This window comes from Mesoplodon bidens, assembly GCF_964165515.1.
Source record: "Mesoplodon bidens genome assembly, chromosome: 1".
Classification (NCBI taxonomy): domain Eukaryota; kingdom Metazoa; phylum Chordata; class Mammalia; order Artiodactyla; family Ziphiidae; genus Mesoplodon; species Mesoplodon bidens.
Genome location: NC_138176.1, coordinates 19160814 through 19180343, shown reverse-complemented (window position 1 = coordinate 19180343; position 19530 = coordinate 19160814). Strand labels below are relative to the sequence as shown.

Sequence of the window (19530 nt, the reverse complement as noted above, 5' to 3'; positions counted from 1 at the left end):
GAAGCCCTAGTACTTTCAGTTGCACGAGGCAACACACTCGTGGTGATTAAGTCAATGTAACTGAAGGTTTTGGTGGGTTTGGTCACATGCAAACTAAACATCTCTGACTTGGTGCATTTCACTGTATATAAATTGTAACACTAGAAATATATTTTTAAGTCAACGTTTTTTTCTGAGCTCTGTGCAGCTTAACATATCTTCCCAGGAACAATTCTCATTGCCATTTTTACCAAGACATCTCTATGGAACTCATTTTTGGCCCATAAATGTGGCCCAAGTGCTAAAACAGCAGGTTCACACCACCTCCTACACAGTATCTGTGATTTGACACAGTCTTGCATGTTCAATAAAGATGTTAATTGATGCATCTTCTTCTAAACTCTGTGGGTTTTTAAAGTCTTAAGATACATAGATTAAAATTCACAGCATTTGTAGGCACTGATGTTTGGTTTCAGTTTTCAAGATTGTTATTTTAAAATGTGGGGATCTTCCAGGAAACATTAAGGTCTTGTTTACATGCAAACTATAGTTTAATTTTGCAAATTGTAAGAGTTTCATGGAACTCTTTGAGGGGGATGTACATGATAATAACCACAGTCAGCCTCCTGTCTTTATGTTTGTTGACATAGGGCCAAATGTGCTTCATCATTATTCTTCAGTAAAGTGCTATTTGTGTGTTTTGCATTTCTCATTAACAACTGGTTTTCTTTCAGCTCATTAATGCTTGGGCCAAGTAGGTGGAAAGTGTACATGTCCAAGCAGTACATGGAGATGTTGCAGGTGAGTAAGACAGAGAGGAACCACAAAGGTTGTGACTGCGCACAGGGGTCGGGGTGCTGCCCACTTCCACGGTTCTGAACAGGCTGGGAACAATGGAGTGGCATCGTGCTTGCTATTTACTCAGTGTTGGGTTCTGAGGGAAACCCACATTGTTCATGCCACGTAGCGACTATTCTCCGTTGTAGCTAATTAATGCCCTTAGGTCCTAGTTTATATTACAGCTACTTAGATGAAGCATGCTCTTGAGTTGGACAGGCCTAAATTCCAATTCTGGTCATGAGACCTTGATTTGGATAATTTACTTCAATCTAAGTCTGAATCTCCTCATCTTTAAAATGGGGGCAATCATGTCCACCTTCCAGGGCTGTGGTGCAGATTCAGTGGCCTAACACCGGTGAAGTACGCAGCACAGGTCCTGATCCATGGATGGTCCTCTGTAGATATTTGCCTCCTGGCTCTGCTGCTCCTCGTGAGCTGTTCATGAGTGTTTCATCTTTGTGTGCCACCAGCTCTTAGAAAAACAGCACATGCTAAATGTTTCTGGAATAAATGCGTGAATAACAGTGACTTTAGTCATTGGTGCAATTATTTGATTGTTTGTCTCTCCTGCTAGCCTGGACTGAACTCCAGTAATAAACGACAGGAGCTGGAGGAACGGGTTTACCTGTGCTCATTATCTTCTCCTCAGAACCGTGGCACATGTTAGGCATTAAATAAACATTTACTGAGTGGATGAATGAGTGACCAAAAGACACAACTATCATTATTGGAGGCAAGACGAAGAAACAGAGCTATCGGCCATGAGTGGTGTGTGCACATGCGTGTAATGTGTGTGTCCATATCATTCCACTGTATCAGTACCCTGAGAGAGGCAGAAAAGAGGCTGTACTGAACAAAGGGATATGGAGATTGGGAGAAAATACGTTTAAAAAATTTAGAGAAGGGATGAAAGGGGAGGATCAAAGTCTGGCTTAGAGTTGACCCCATAAAAGCCATCTTTGGGGTTCTGGGGGAAGGCCATCACCATTTACAAATAAGGGTAATTTTGAATCTCCCTTTAAAATATGTTTTCATTTCTTCTTATTGCATGAGTAGAACTACCTGGATCACTTTTGTTTTCTTGCTATTAAATGAATAGACTATTTTTTAAAAGCAGTTTTAGCTTCACAGCAAAATTTAATGGAAAGGCCACAGTTCACATGTACTCCTGCTCTCCCTGCTTCCCTGACCCACCCCAACCCCCAAAACAGAGCCTCCTTCACTATCAACATCCTGAAACAGTAGTACATTTGTTACAATGAGTGAACCAACACATCACTATCAAGTCCACAGTTTACACTAGGATTCACTCTTTGAGCTTACGTTGTATGGGTTTTGACAAATGTATAATGCCATGTCACCACCATTATAGTATCATACAGAATAGTTTCCCTGCCCTAAAATTCCCCTGTGCTTCTCCTATTCATTACTCCTTCCTCTGAGTCCCTGGCATCCACTGATCTTTTTACTGTCTCTATAGTTTTGCCTTTTCCAGAATGTCATATAGTTGGAATCATGTACCATGTTACATTATTAGATTGGCTTCCAGCACTTAGTTATATGCCTTTAAGTTTCCTTTATGTCTTTTTGTGACTTGATAGATCATTTCTTTTTAGCACTGAATAATAATATTCCACTGTCTGGTTGTACCACAGATCATTTATCTACCCAGCTACTGAAGGGTATCTTGGCTGATTCCAAGTTTGGGCACTTATGAATAAAACTGCCATAAATATTTGTGTGCAGGTTTTGTATGGACAAAGTTTTGAACTCCTTTGGGTAAACATCAAAAATTACTATGCTGGATTGAATGGTAATAGCATGTTTAGTTTTGTAAGAAAATGCCCAACTGTCTTCTGATACCATTTTGTATTCCCATCAGCAACAAATGAGGGTCTCTGTTCTACATCCTCACAGGCATTTGGTGTTGTCAGTGTTTTGGGTTTTAGACATTCTAGTAGGTATGTAGTAATATCTCACTGTTGTTTTAATTTGCAATTTCCTAATTATGTATGATGGTGAACATCTTTTTCATGTTTATTTACCCTCTGTATATCATCTTTGGTGAGGTGTCTGTTCAGATCTTTTGCCCATTTTTAAATGGGATAGTTCATTTTTTATTGTTGAGTTTTAAGAGTTCTTCGTATATTTTGGATAAGTGCTTTACCAGAGGTGTCTTTTGCCAACACTTTCTCCCTAGATCACTTTCTAAACAGATGTGGTAGAGCATATCCCATCTTACGTGTGACTTCAATGGGGATACCTCTAACATTTCAACATTAATATAATGTGAGTTATAGGTTTCAGATGAATAATTCTGCCACTGTAGAGGAAATCTGGATTTAAATTCCCAAATTACTGAATATGTAACTTGTAACTTAATATTTGTAACTTAATGCATATGGATATTGAATTACATGTCTTATCAAATCATGTTTCTCCTTTGACCCATTAATGTAGATGACTTTTATTAATAGATTCTTCCTACTAAACTATTTTTACACTTCTGGAATAAATTTTATTCCAGAATAAAATTTTAATTTTATTTATTCCAGTATAATTTTAATACATGTAAATATATACTATAAATTATTTTAATATACATAACATACACTAATATATTATTTAGATTGATCTGTCCTACTCTCAGGTTTTAGTATTAAACCCATAAAAAGAACTGGTAAAATTTCTTTATATTCTATAATAGTCTATACAGTATGAAATATATCACTTTCCTTGAATTAGAAAAATCTTACTTTTAAAAACAAAATAATTTTTCTTTTATCTACATTAATTTCTATCTCCTGCTTCCTATTATTGCTTTTCTTATCCAATCTCTTATACTTAGTATTTAGCTTATTTTTTTCTTGTATTGTTTAAGAATAGAAGCATTTAATGATAAGAATTTGCCTCTGAGTTTAGCTTTGACTATACTTCCCCATACTTAATATTATTATTGTTAATTTCTAAATTTTAATTATTTTTGTTTTGCTTTTCTCTTTGACCAAGACTTATTTATAATTGCATTTTTCAAATGAGTAGATTTGCAAAATATGTGTTTGTTATTAATTTTTAATATTATTTCCTTTAGGATAGTAAATTATTGCCTGAAAAAAGAACATATGATCTATCTGATTTCTGATACTTTTGGAATCATTTGGAACTTTTTTTTTTTTTTTTTTTTTGCGGTACGTGGACCTCTCACTGCTGTGGCCTCTCCCACTGTGGAACACAGGCTCTGGACGCGCAGGCTCAGCGGCCATGGCACACGGGCCCAGCCGCTCCACGGCATGTGGGATCTTCCCGGACCGGGGCACGAACCCGTGTCCCCTGCATTGGCAGGTGGACTCTCAACCACTGCGCCACCCGGGAAGCCCCATTTGGAACCTTTATGTGGTCTAATATATATGTTTTTTTTGGTAAGTACTTTGTTGGAATTTAAATTTTAAAAAGGTATATTCTTTGTAGAGTATAAAGTTTGGTATATGTTTATTAAATTAACTTTAAACTTTTATTTCTCAAAAACCTCTACCTATTTACTTTTATCTCTTGGCCTTTCAAATGCAAATAACCGTGTGCAAGCTGCCTACTTCATTTTCATCTTTCTGTCATTTTCCTCCTTGTACTTTTATTAGCCTGTGCTTTATGTATTTTGATGTCATGATGTTTAACAGTTGTCATCCTTTTGCCTTTTTCATATGCGTTTTGAAATAAATTGTCTTCTATACAAAGGATCAGATGTTTCCCAGGTATCAAATCAACGCTTTGGTGTTTCTAATATGGATTCAAATTCTGCCATTGCAATTTTAATTTCAATTTTATTTAAATTCATTCAGCTTCCTTTTATTTCTTCCTATATCTTGTCTGAATGAAAAAAATACATTTAATATATTTTGAATAGTGCCTGGCACAGAATAAGTGTTTGGCAAATGCTAACTATTGTTATTATTGTATTCTTGACATCTAATTTTTTTTGCAGAGCGTATTTTACAGAGAACATATTTTAAAGCTATCAAGGATCTGCTTGTCTAAAATTGGCATATTTCCTGTGTGTTTCATGAATGCCCTCTTTCTAGGCCACTTGATAGCAATACTCTCCTTTTTGTCATAGGCTCTATGAAGCTCTGCAACATTCTGTTTTCCCATCTTAACCTGCTTCTCCAAGCTTGATGTTTGCCCTTAAACAAGTTGGGTGTGTTCTCTTTGATCCTATTCACTGGACCACTATTTGCTTTTAGAATCCCCCGCCCAAATCTTAACTTGGAGGGCTGGATGCTATAAATTGCATTTTTGGTTCAGTGATCTAACGACCAGTATGGCAAGGGATGGGAAGAGGCTGAAGTTCTAGGTTGGTTACTGTTGAGAAAACTCTAAGCCATTTGTTCTGTATTGTTTAGTGAATCATTTATGAGGCGACATTTTTCAACCAGCTTTATATTTGGTCTGGTCTTTTTGCCAGGGGCAACCGGCAGCCCTACCCAGATTCTTACCCAACTCCATTACCCACTGCCACCTTTTCTTCTCATCTGACTGCTATGGAAACCCTGGGATCTCCAGTAGCATTGACTTTGAAAGCCACTAATCTGTATGGTCAGTTCAAGTCCCACATTTTATGACACATAGCCTCCCTGTACTCTTAAAAACTAGGGGTACCTAGCAGAGGTGTTCTCCCTGATTCTTACTGGGGGGAGATATCAACATGTCCATTGTGCCATTGTTCCAGTTTGCCCAGGAGAGTCCCAGTTTATACTTGTTATAGATCAATTAATGCCTATTGATTATTTTAATGCCTGCTTTCATTCTCAAAAAGTGTCCCTGTTTGGGATATAAATAATTTTTATATGAGTGATCTGTCTAGATGTGCTTGCATAGGAGGTGGCTCTGTAAAGAAAGAGCCGAACCTTTCTGAAAGGGACATAGGTCTGGCACCAGAAAGTAACAAATCTTTCAATAAGAGGGTGAAAGTCCAATGAGGTTGTGTTTGTGACAGTAAATGCCAGGCTCTGTATTCATGTGAGGTGATTCTCTCTGTTCCATTTGTTTGGAACATTTTATCAGAATCAACACACTCCCTTGGGAAACTGTATCAGAGTTCGTACTTGGAAAGCAACATTTCTAACAGATCGAACTTCATAATCAGAGGTTATCTCTCTCTGCTCAGCCTCACTCATCTCCTGCTCATTACTGATCCCTTAAGCTCTTGGATGCTACAACTGACACACATCTTTAGGTGACAGAAAAGGCTGATGCAACCATAATAAGCTGTCAGCCAGTTCAACCCTGAGCAGTAGGAGGCAACAACAATAATTAGGTTCAGAATAAGTGTAAAACCTGAAGGGTAATGAAGTATTCCATGTTCCATTAGGTTACCAGGCAGTCAGAGGTCCTGTAGCAGCTCCAGTCTGCTAGCCAGACTGACAAATTTGTGTCGGAGCCATTTGGCTCAGCAAATAATGAGCAGGCCTATCTGGCAACAGGATGGTTCTGCTACTTCGCAGGTAGATTTCCTGCTTCCATTAATCTCTAAAACTCCAGCAGAGGCAGGCTAGAGTCTTAAAGTTTTCCTCCCAACATCTGAAGGCCTACCTAAGTAGGAAGCCAAGGTGGCAGGTAGAAACCAGGTTTAGACTTTGTAAGATGCTAGGCGCTGGGAGAAGGGAGTTGGGGCACAGGGCTCTCTTGCCCCACCAGCTCTCCTGCCTTCCAAGCCATCCCTGGGGAGAGCAGCTATAATCCATGTTTTGCTTTCCATCAACAAGATGAGGAAAGGAGGTGACCACTGGCTTCAGTCTTGCCCTGCACCACTCCCTGTAAGAGCAGCGCTCAAGAACATGAGGTTTGAACCCAGACAGACCTGGCTTCAAATCCTTGCTCTGACACTTAATAACTGCTTTCTCGCTGCCTCAGTTCTCCGTTCTGTAAAAGGAGGATAATAAATACTTTCCTTGTAGTGTTGTTAGCGTGAGACATTAAGGAGATGGCATTTACAAAGTGCTTAGCTCAGGCACTGGGACATATGGAATTTAACTAGCCTTTATCATGATTAATATTTGTTGAATGAGAGAATCACTGAAGTTATGAATGAATGAACGAGTGCAATGGGACTAGAGTTGGGAGTGGAATGAATGAGTGAATAATAATTGAGTGACAACTCTGATCCAGGCATTGGGGTAAAAATGGTGAGCAAAATTCAGATGCCATCCCTGCTGTCATGGACTACATGTAGTACTAGAGCCAGACCTTAGTTATAAAAGGAAATACAGCACTGGCAAATGTACTTTTAAAAATGGAGTGAAATGCTCCATGAGAACATAAAACAAGGGAACCTGATCTCAGAGAAAGCTTTTCTGAGAAAGAGCCATTTCTAGTGACGTGATCTCAGACCTGAGGGATGAGGGGTTCATGAACAATAGTGGTGGGCATTCTAGGAGAGGGCACAGCATGCATGGAAGCCCTGTGGTAGAAGGAAATGCTGTGTGGTCAAGGAACCAAAGAAGGCAATAATGCATCTTTGAGATATCCAACTAGGCAACTGGATCCATGGAACTGGAAGTCAGAGGAAAGAACCAGGATCCTAAGGCCATCTCTATGCTGTCGGCATGTGGGCCTGGATGAGCTGACATAGGAGGCCAAAAGTAGAGAGAGGCTTAGTAGGCAACAAGGAGAATCTGATATCATGTAAGCCAGGGTATGTCAGTCACTATTGTTGCAAAACAAATAGCCCCGAAATGTAGCAGCTTGAAACAACCATTATTTTGCTGATGATTTTGTGCGCTGGGAATTTGCAAAGGGCTTGGCTCAGCAGTTCTCACTTGGGGTCTCTCACACAGATACAATCAGATGTCAGCTACGACTGCAGTCATCTGAAGGCTCAACTGGGCTGCACCTCCAGATTGCTCACTGGCATGGTTGTCAGTGGACACTGGTTTCAGCTGGGGACTCAGCTGAGGTTGTTGACTAGAGTGCCTATACAGGACCTCTCCAACATGAACATCATAAGTTTTAGATGGTTTCACTAGAGCAAGTGTCCCCAGAGATGCAGAAAAAGCCTATTACCACCTAGCCTCAGAAGTCACAGAGTCTAACTTATCCTGCACTCCATTGACTGAAGCAATCACAAAGCCAATCAGATTCAAGGGGAGGGGACACAGACCCTACCTCTTCATGGGAGGAGTGTGTAAATGTTGAAGTCAGGTTTTTAAAACCATCACACAAAAGAAAAAAGAATGATGACCCCTGTCAATTGTTGATAAAAGCTCAAGCACAATGGGACGTGAAAAGAAAGATAGGATTTAGGAATGTGGACATCACCATTGACCTTCACCCACGTGCTACACAAGACACATCAGAGTTAAATTGGCCCTCATTATTTACATGTATGTTTTGTAACCTCAGTAAACTATAAGGACTTGTTTTCTGCTGTAGTTCTCACAGTGCCTCGCATAGAAAAACTGAGCTCTGGTGAAGTCTCAATAAATATGCTACTTATTAGTATATTTGGGTCACAGGCTCGGAAATCCACGAGGGCAGAGGCTAGGTTATCATGCTCTATGTCTTCCAGTGCCTGGAACAGCACCTGGGCTATATGAGTGCTCAATACCTATTTAATAAACCAAACAAATCAAACCAAGAGTCAAAAGTGCTCCAGTGGAAGGAATGCTTTTTGAGAAAATGAACAATGACCATGCCAACCTCAAAAGTTCTCATTCTGAAGACGTTTCAGATGTATTTGCTAAATGTTGAAGCAACTCTAGCCCTGGCCAATAGTGAGACCATTCTCCAGAGATGACGATCAGATCCAGATTTCATTCAATATTTATTGAGGACCTACAACATGCCAGATACCTTGGCTTGGGGAAAATCCATTCCTCAGACCTGACAGACTCCTGAGGCAGTGGCTGTTGGCTTCTATATTATATGTCCTAAATGCCAACTTTCTAGGTGCGTCAGAGCAGGCTGCTTTATTTAGACAGCAAACAGTCCTTTTGGTTAGAGATTTTGAAAATAATGCAATCTATTTTCCTTCCTCCTAGCTATTTTCCATTCTTATGTAATGTGTGTTCTACAAAGCTCTGGCCAAGCCAGGAAGCAGAAAGCAGCAGTCAGCACACATCTGATGTACTCAGGACCAGGGGCCCAGGGCTCTGTACCAGGGGACTCTGGACTTGCTGGATACCTAGACTCAACAAGTTTGCAGCAAAATAGGATGCTCAGGTGAGTTTAAAACCCATCAAACAGAGTGATGGACAGACAGTGTAGATGGAGGCCTAAGCCACGGATGACGCTGGTTGTTTGGAGAATGACCTTCTTTGGCTAATGTTTCCTGGGAGAGGGAAAAATTGAGCCCAGGAAGTCAGCTCTCAGTTGAGGAGCCTTCATTCTGGCCTCTTTTTCTGGCTCTCTTCTTTGGCATGTCATTGCCTGCTTGCAGTAAGTGTCTGCAGGAGACTTTCTAACTGAGTAGATGACTGACCTCTTCTGAAAGTTCACTGACTAGTTTAAAGTATGAGAAGTCCAGAGGGCTTCTTACCCAACTGGAATTGTTTTTACCTATTAGGGAGTAGAGAGACAGAACAGCTTAGAACTTTTCCACCACCTTTTGTTAGTGTAAGGGGGGAAAAGTTGTCTTCTACCCTCTTAGGGTCCCTGACTGGGTCTGAAAATTAAACTAACAGAGACAGATTAACAGGAGAAAAGCATACAAGTTGATTTAATATAAGTTTTGTGTGACACAGGGGCCTTCATAAGGAAATGAAGATCCCCCCAAAACAGACAATCTGAATTTTTGTGCTCGGTTTGATGAAGAATGGACAGTTGTGGAGGAATATGTAGGTTAAGGAATATAAGGTCAGTGTAGTCAACCAGGGGAAACTTAGCAAGGTCTGACAGGATTCTTTTTGGAGTCCCTTTGTCTTTGGAGATAAGGATGTTCCTTTCCTTTTGAATATAGGGCGGGCACCTCTCACATGAGGATTTATAACCTATTTCAGGGGAGAAAGTAGAGGGAGGGAGGAGGTCAGAGTGACCTTCTTGCTTCTGTACTTTTCTCAAACCCTTTCAGCTTAAACTATTCAGGATGCCAGGTGCCACATTTGGGGGTAGCACATTCTAAACCCCGTTATTAGTCTTTCTCTACTTCCTAGTTTCTTACCCAACTTCATGTAAAATACAATATGCCACAACTGTCAGATTTAATGGACCCATTCTAACTGGTAGCACTTTTACTTTCTCCCAACTTTTGGAGATAGATATAGATTTCCATGTTTAATTGAATAATACTTTTTTTTTTTTTTTTTTTTTTGCGGTACTCGGGCCTCTCACTGCCATGGCTTCTCCCGTTGCGGAGCGCAGGCTCCGGGACGCGCAGGCTCAGCGGCCATGGCTCACGGGCCCAGCCGCTCCATGGCATGTGGGATCTTCCCGGACTGGGGCACGAACCCGCATCCCCTGCATCGGCAGGCAGACCCTCAACCACTGCGCCACCAGGGAAGCCTGGATAATACATTTTAATAATTGTTCTTTTCTGAGCAGGAGCCTTGAAACACCCTGTCCAATAGTTTTTAATTCAGTACAAAGTATCTCCTGATACTTTTATGAATCTTTCAATACCACGGAGAGGCTCCAATTAGCATACATGGCTAGAGAATACACAGTAAGCTAAATCTTCTACATAGCACCAGCTTGAATATTAATCACTTCGGCTGGAAGGAGAAGGGATAAACGGTAGCCTTTGATACAGAAGTGCGCTTTGAAACAACATTACTCTCTTTCCTTGGTTTATTTGGGAAGAGTTCGAAAATTTGGCCTCAACTTGTCCTCTAAGAAGAAAAAGAGGAGAAGCAGATATCCTCCAATTCTAGTCCTCCAGAAGCTCTGAAACTTTAAGAGGCACCTCCTGTAAGCTAGCAGTGAAAACTACTCCTTTCATTTAATATCCATTTGTACAACAGACGTCAGGGCAGTGGGGATGGAGTGAGTACAGCATTTGCTTAACCAGTAGTCAAACAAAGACAGTACAATGTCGAAACATCACTGTCCTGTGCAGCCTCTCCCTTAGAGACAGGTGTCTTGGTACCCACTGGCTTTAGGACCAATCACCTTTTGAACCACTTGTTGCCTAAAAGGATCTATCACATCTCTGGAGGCCCCAGTAGAAAACACAATTTATGGTGAGAAGTGAATCACAATGTCTTGTCACAGTTATTGATCCCTCTTCTCTGTCTCCATTGCTAATCAGTCCCCAGGGAGCATGACTGTTTCTTTGTAAGCCTTGCACTTCTTTCCCTTCCACTCCATCTCAACAACCACCACTTCAGTGCAGGCTCTCAGCACCCTTGCCTGTCCCACTTCAATAGCTACTCTTCTGGCCCTCCAGCCTCACTCCAATCACTTGTCATCGTCTAATTCACCACTTTGTATGGGAGAGATTGAGTGAAGGGAGGGATGGGTTTGGGAATCTGAGAGACCTAGATTTGAACCTGACACTCTCCTGTAGCTCTGTGAATGTAAACAAGTCATTCCCCTTCTCTGAGCCCCTGCTCACCTCTGACATACGAATAGCAGTGCCCACCTCAAAAAGTTGCTGTGAAGATTATATGGGAAAACACATGTGAAACCCAAGTCAAACACCCTTACTGGTTCCAACCTGTCCATACACATCATCACTACCGGGCATACTCATGGTATCCAAATGTCATTCAAGCCAGTGAAATTCTGTGAGAACCCTTCTTCTGTGCCAGGCATGGTGCTACAGGCAGATAGAGTGTATTTAGCCCAACCTCATCCAGGGTCTGATATTTCAGCGGAGCAATTCTGCCATCTTTTTTTTTTTTTACCTGGCACGCAAAATTTCACTATTGACCTCCTGTATCTTCTCCAGTTATTTCCTTCTTCTAGTGCACTCATCAGTCTAACTCTTTTGTGAAGCCTGCCTGTCAAGAGTACACCCTTTTCCAACCAAAGGGAATTCTCCCCTCGGAGAGGTCAGAGTATATATAAAGCCATACTTCTCATTTGATGCAGTTTTTGAATGTATGTCTCCTGAGTCACTGGGATGTCTCCTGAGTCACTGCATAATTATCTCACTTTTCCCAACCAAAGTGTAGGTTCCTCTAGGGCAAGAACTATATTTTCAGTCTTTTAGTATTTCCCACAAACCAAGGAGTGGGTGCTGGGGTTGGGAGGCGGGGAGAGACTATGTTTTTAAGAAGGAGGAACTGCAGAATAGCATTAGGGAAAAAAGCAATGAGATAGTTTGCTGGTCATTGGTGCTGGTCACCAAAATGCTTATCCTCCTTTTGGGCATGTGAGAAATTGCACTTCCCAACCTCCTTGAAATTAGATGTGGTCATACAACTTGTATGACCCAATGAAATTTGAGCAGAAATGACACAGTCACTTCCAGAATTCTTTGAAGAGTTGGTGCACAGTGTTCCCTTATGGTACTATCTTCCATGCTGACTAACTACAGGCTTGATATTGAGGCTCAGGAGCCAGTACCCTTGAATGAGGCAGTATGGACTAACCTCCGGCTGGTCTCAGATGAACATAACATAATTAAACAAGTATTAAACCTTTGTTGTTTCAAGACATTAAGATTTGGGTTTTCTTTTAATAGCCTTATATTTTTAGAACAGTTTCAGACTGAGAAGATATTATGGAAAAATTGATAGTACAGAGTTCTCACATAATTCTTGGATCCAGTTCCCCATATTATTAACATTTTACATCAGTATAGTATATTTTTTACAATGAATGAACCAATAATGATATATTACTATTAACTAAAGTCCGTACTGTATTCATATTTCCTGTTTTTACCTAACATCCTTTTTCTGTTCCAGAATCCTATCCGGAATTACCGCATTACATTTAGTTATCATGTCTCCTTTAGGCTCCTGGCTGGGACACCTTCTCAGACTTCCCTTTTCTTTGATGACTGATAGTTTTGAGGAGAGTACTGGTCAGGTATATTGTCAGATGCTTCTCTATTAGAATTTGTTTGATTTTTTCTCATGATAACAGATGCAGGGAGGAAGATAAGAGAGATAAAATGCCACTTTCATCACATCATATCAAGAGTATACGTAAACCATCAACATAACATCACAAGAGGTGTTGACCTTGATCACGTGGGCCAGGTAGTCTTTGCCAGTTTTCTCCACTGAAAAGTTTATTTAGCTCCTTTTTTTCCATAGTGTACTCTTTGGAAGGAGATCACTATGCCTAGCCCACACTTGAGGAGTGGGGAGTCATGCTTCCCCTTTTTAGGGTGGAGTATCTATATAAGTTATTTGGAATCTTTCTACACAGGAGATTTTTCTTTTCTTCATTTATTAATTTATCCACTCATTTATTAATTTATCCACTCATTTATTTAAGTCAATTAAACTCATGAATATTTGTTGTATACTTTGGGTTATAATTCAAATCTACTTTATTTGTTGCCCAAATTTTTCCTACTTTGTACATTGAGTGCTTTTTGGTTGGCTCCTGTTCTCCTTTGACATACTCCCATTGTTTTGGTTTTGAACACTTCCTTACTTTCTAAGGCACTACAGGATGTTTCAGGATCATCTTGTGTATTTCCTGCTCCAGTCCTAGTAACAGATATTTCTCCAGGAAACCCTGGTTTCCCTCCACCATTTTTTTTTTTTTGGAGAGTGGTTTTAGACATCAAGATCTGAGTGCTAGGTATGCTCATTGCTACTGGAGTATCATTTCTTTCAAGCCCTCTCAGATGATGGAGCAAACAAATATATGAGCATATACTAGCCCATGTATATACACATATTTAAGAATATTTCTGCTTGCAACCATCTGTATCTATATCAAGCTAAACATGAGTTAGTACTGATGTCTCCAACTCTAATCCATTATCACTGCATCATTCTGGTCTCGTCTCTTGTTTATCTGTAAATTATCACTCTAACAGTGAGAAATATGGTTCCCACGATGTACCACCCACTAACTTAGTTGTTCACATATACATATAGAGCAGTATCAGAATTTATAACCCATACTTTGATGGGAAATAACTTTATCCACTAAAGTTCTTGTGTGCAATTCCTTTTGCCATTAGTCTCACAGATGTCACTCATTTCCAAAGTTACTTAGGTCAGCACCTTTTCCCCTTACCTCCTTCAGTAAAATTGTTTCATACATTTGTAACACATTTCGGTTCTCTTGTCACAGTCTGTATTCCTTCCTTGGATCTGGGAAAACTTTTTTTTAAGCTATATTTATACGATATTCTAGTCCTTCTTTATATATACATTAACTCATGAAAGTGCTTGAACCAATCTGAATGGTGTGCACACAGGGAAACTTCTGGCCTGCCTGTTAAATGCAGGGATGGCATTATGTTTCTAAGTAGCAGCAAATCCCTTGTCAAAGAAAGATTGTTTTAAAACCTGAAGGAGTTGTTAGCACTGAGTAATTAATGAAAATGCTTGCTGATTAATAGGAATATGCTAACACTAAGATTGCCTAGCACTTACAAAGCAGGTAGGGGTGTAGTGCATGCACGTACATAGATCCATACACTATAAAGAAAGGAAGGACTCTATCATGGCAACCTTTCTGACTCAGGCTGCACATTTAGAAATATTTTTAAATTATTAGAAGCAGTTTTATACTACACTATAGTCAGTGCTCATAAAGATTCACATTTAGGGAGCTCCAGTTCTAAAATGGTCTGCTTGGATAATTTTTTTTTTTTTGCTTATTTTTCAAACTATGATTACTAAAAAGTCACCACAGGCCTGCATCCTCTAGTTAAGAAAACTATTATCCAGAGTCCCAACCTATGAGATAAGCACATGCTTCCACCAGCAAAGTGTTTGAGAAACTTCCAGTTTTATACCCAGAGCACCAGCATGCATCTGTCAACACACTGAGTTACGCTGCAAGCAGGAGACAATAAGTCAAACACAATTTTGAAAATTTAATGTGTCAGCTTAAGACTGCCACTTGCAGAGTGGTTAGAAACCAATTTTCAGAGGAGTGGGTAAGAAATGGTAAACAAATTCCCAGTCCTAAGCAGTTGCTGATGTAAATTGTCTGAAATGAAAGAAATTTATTCATGACCATGGTGGGCTCAAGAAATTAATTTAGAGAAGTTTTTTTCCACCTTCCCTGGAGTATGCAATTCTTAAATAAATGATCAATAGCTGATTGAGTCAAACAGAAGGACTTGTCCAGGATCAGGCAGGTAATTACAGTGATGAGCCGAGGAAGGGAGGCATCTGGGAACACAGCGGCATTAATCATGCCTTTAAACTATCCCTCCTTTCCTAGCCACATTATTTGAAAAATCACTGAGTACCTTTGTCCACTAGAAAATTCACAGATCAGGGTGCGTGTTTCAGAGACCTTCATTTTCAGGCCAACCCCCAGAGTGGATAGAGAGAATTATTTATGGGAAATAATGTAATTTTCTGCTTTTTAGGAGACATTGGAGTTACTGGTCAGACAAGAGAGCCTGAGTGAATGGGAGCTGGGGGAGGCGAATGAGACATGGGCCATTTAGGCCTGAAAATATCTGTTTAGTCCTCTGGTGGGAATTAGGGTAGAACATTTGCTCTATTTAGTTCTCAGAACAAAATGCTTACTACTGGTGCTGAAACCATCAGCCTCTACAAGCTGGACCATGATGAAAGGGCTAATGTTGGTGGAATGAGTCTGGTACTTTGGCCCTGGAAGTTCCTTTATTTTTTTCCAAGGGTGATTAACTCACAGACCCATGGAAGAAAACTTCAGTGCAGTGTGGCAAAGCTGAAGGAACACTGGACGAGCATATGGACTCACCCTACAAATCCTACTTCTAGGAATCTAGAGATAGTCATCCAAGTATGTAAGTATTGCCACAGCTAAAACGATAAGCAATCTCAAGTCCATCACCAAGGAGACAGGCTTAATTAAAAACAAAGAATATTTTGTAGCCATGAAAAACAATAAGGTAGATCTATATGTATTGTGTGGAATGATTTGGAAGATAAATTATTAAGGGCAAAAAAGCTAGAAACAGGATAGTACATATAGTTTGCTCCCATTTGGATAAAAGGACATATTTGTAAATATTTTATATGATATCATTATATAAACACAGAAAATTTCTGAAAAACACCTAAGAAACTATGTATGATGGTTGCCTTTTATAAGTAGGGATGGGAGTCATAAAAGTGGAGAAAAGGGTTTACCTTTTCCTTTTGTGTTTAATTATTTTTCTTACTATAAGCATGTATTGATATAAATTAACATTCAGTTAATTTTTAAAAAGTCCCTCTTTGGATACGAGCACTGGGCGACGACTCGGCGGCTGCGGTGGAACGTGCAGGAGCGGGCGAGGAGGAGAAGCAGGAGGTGATGGCGACGGACCTGGGGAGGGAGAGACGCTCCGTCTGGCTGAGGCGCCCCCTGGGCTGGGGTCCCCCTTTCAGGTGGCACACTGGCTCGGGAGTGGACGTGCCCCACCCCGGGTCTTTTGCCGTGTTTGGGCCGCAGACCCCCCGCCCCACCCCCCGGAGAACCTTGACACCGCCCATCTTCATCCTAAGGAGAGAGCGGGAGAGGATGAGGTCGGGAGGCAGGGTGCGGGTGACTTCCTTTTACAAAGAACGGAAACCTGCTGGCAAGGTTTCCAGGGAGGAGCATCTGCTTGTCCTCGCCCTTCCGCCCTACGGCTGGCGAGAGCTCGCTCAGGCCGGTACTTGCAGGCTTGCAGGCCTGAGGCCACCTCCGGGAGGGCCTGGTAGGCTATCCCCAGGGCCTCTGGACAACTGTCAGTCGCCTGGGTCCCCCAAAACAGCGTTTTCAGTGAAGAACTACGTCCGGGATCTGCGTTCATCTGGGTACTGTATGGTACTCCGCTGTCCATTTGCAGTGCAAGCTTTATTGAGGTATAATTGATACATACAAAAAATGCACATGTTTAATAGATACAATTTGATGAGTCTGGGCATATACATACACCTGTGATACCATCTCCATAAACAAGGGCTTGGCTCAGCAGGCAAAAGAAAGACTGAACAAAGGGGAGGAAACCAGCAAAGATAACTTTGGAAGCACTGAATGCGGCAAAATAAGAACAATGGATCTCAAGTTCAACAGCTCCAGGAAATATACTTCTATCACTGTCCCGTCCAAAACCCAAGCAATGTCACCACACATCAAGTCAATAGATGATATTGTAGTGCTTGGCATAAATCTCAGCAGATTTAACAAACTTACTCAATTTTTCATATGTGTTGCTGGAGTTTTGGTATTTTACCTAATTTATGGATATTTACAGGAATTAATATTTTCAGTGGAGGGTTTTAAGCCCTATGGCTGGTACCTTACCTTAGTGCAGTTTGTGTTTTACTCCATATTTGGCCTAATAGAGCTTCAGCTTATTCAGGACAAAAGGAGAAGAATACCAGGAAAAAGCTACATGATAATAGCTTTTCTAACTGTGGGTACTATGGGGTTATCAAACACTTCCTTGGGCTACCTGAATTATCCTACCCAAGTCATCTTCAAGTGCTGCAAATTGATTCCTGTTATGCTAGGAGGAGTTTTTATTCAAGGAAAGCATTACAATGTTGCTGATGTGTCTGCTGCCTTATGTATGAGCCTCGGCCTGATATGGTTTACCCTAGCCGACAGCACGGTTGCACCAAATTTCAACCTGACAGGTGTGATCCTCATCTCCCTGGCACTATGTGCAGATGCTGTCATTGGAAATGTCCAAGAGAAAGCTATGAAACTTCATAATGCTTCTAATTCGGAAATGGTTTTGTATTCGTATTCAATCGGTTTTGTGTACATTTTATTGGGATTGACATGCACTAGTGGATTAGGCCCTGCAGTAACATTTTGTTCAAAGGATCCAGTTCGGACCTATGGCTATGCTTTCCTTTTTTCCCTCACTGGGTATTTTGGAATCTCTTTTGTTCTGGCTTTGATTAAAATTTTTGGTGCACTTTTTGCTGTAACAGTGACAACAGGGAGAAAAGGAATGACCATTGTACTTTCATTTATATTCTTTAACAAACCATTCACATTTCAGTATGTATGGTCTGGTTTGTTAGTTGTCCTTGGTATATTTCTCAATGTTTACAGTAAAAATATGGACAAAATAAGACTCCCATCGCTGTATGATGTGATAAACAAAACAGTGGAAGTGAGGAGGTCAGGGACGTTGGCACAGACTGTCTAGGCAGCGATTCGCTTTATAACGTAGAATTAATTCATCAATCAGTTAACTTTCCAAAGGGACTTTTATAAAAACCAGAGGCTCTGAAGGCATGCTGTCATTTGTGGATGGATTACATGTGAAGTCGCCCTTTCTTCAGAACCCTTGTTGGACTGTTTAACTTCCAAAGCAATCAAAAGAGCCACACCCAGCACACCTTAGAATAAAACGTCAAGATGAAGGACTGTGACACTTACAGTCTGTTGAGAATTTCACTGGAAATGGACCATGTTGCAAGAAAAGTTGGATATCATTATGACATATCAAAGAAATTGATATGTAAATGCAGATTGTTTTCTTTTTTCCGTTCCATTTTGTTGGTGTTATTTAAATTGATTCTCTGTTGTAAGAGTGAACTGATGATTTAAAGTCTACAGAGAATAACTTCATTATAAATAAAAATTATTCTCTGATTTTTTTTAAAAGAATGTGATGGAATTGGGGTAGTGAAGGTTGGATTTTGTTACGAAGATGGGAAGTACAGTGTACATAAACTTTAAAACTTAGGCTTTTCTCTGATCATTTAAAAGTATTCTTTAGAGAAAAAAAAAAAGTACCTCTTTGTTAAAAAGAACATAGTTCTAGTAGTAGCTCTTAAGTTCCAATTCCTCTGTTATTTGATGACCAATGAGAACTTACTAAAACCAGACCCAGGGGTCTGGGCTCTACCAATGACTAGTTGCATTTCCTTGGGTAAGTCACTTATGGATTTTTCTGTAGATAAATAGGTTGGTCTAGACTTCGTATATTCAAAAAGATGTCATAAATGCTGCCTTAGCTAAGGGTATGGACGTCTAGGGGAGAAGCCCAGGGATTCCAGGTGATGTACACACATCTCTTCTTCAAAAATGGACCCAACTTTATCCAGTCTAGGTATATGGAGCTTCTATGTAAGTTAAAGGAAGAGTCCTGCGGCTAAAATTTATTGAAGAATCCGATATCCCATGGATGTAATGGATGCATAACCATATTGATTACTGTTTACTGAATGCCTGGGATGTGCCCAGCACTATTCTAACAACCTTATATTCACCATTTTTATTAATCCTTACAATAACTCCATGAAGTAGGTACTATTATGATCTCCATCTTACAGATGAGGAGACATAAATAACTTCTCTTGCCCTGGCCTATATCCCATAGCAAGAAAATACTGAAGCAGAGATGGAGAACAAACTCAAGAACTTGTGAACCTCATGTTCCTGATGACTATGAAGTATGTCAGGTATCTGAAGAGGGGAAAGTGTGTTCCCATCTGCCAACTCTACCTAACCCACCAGGAAGCTCACTGGCTTCTATGCATTATAAGGTAGATGCTCAGCCAGTGCTGTGTATAGAATGGTCCGGGGATGAGCAGCATCACCTGCAAGATTGTTAGAACTACAAAATCATAGGCCCAACCCAAGACCAACTGAATGAGCATCTCTGGGGGTGAGGTACTGCCGCCTGTATTAAATAAGATCCTCAGGGGATTC

General features: G+C 40.5%; 1 protein-coding gene across 2 annotated transcripts; it reads left to right on the top strand.

Moving 5' to 3' along the window:
- Window positions 1–8898: 8898 nt before the first annotated feature.
- Window positions 8899–18468, top strand: LOC308618556 (adenosine 3'-phospho 5'-phosphosulfate transporter 2-like). Of its 2 annotated transcripts, XM_081236577.1 has the most exons (4): window positions 8899–9033; window positions 15543–15673; window positions 16100–16182; window positions 16817–18468. In XM_081236577.1, the coding sequence occupies exons 1-4, from the start codon at window positions 8936–8938 to the stop codon at window positions 18017–18019; spliced, it is 1515 nt and encodes a 504-aa protein (XP_081092703.1). In that variant the 5' UTR covers window positions 8899–8935; the 3' UTR covers window positions 18020–18468. The 2 variants fall into 2 exon arrangements, with proteins under 2 accessions (XP_081092703.1, XP_081092704.1); XM_081236578.1 differs by lacking the exons at window positions 8899–9033; window positions 15543–15673 and having other exon boundaries at window positions 16176–16259.
- Window positions 18469–19530: the final 1062 nt, after the last annotated feature.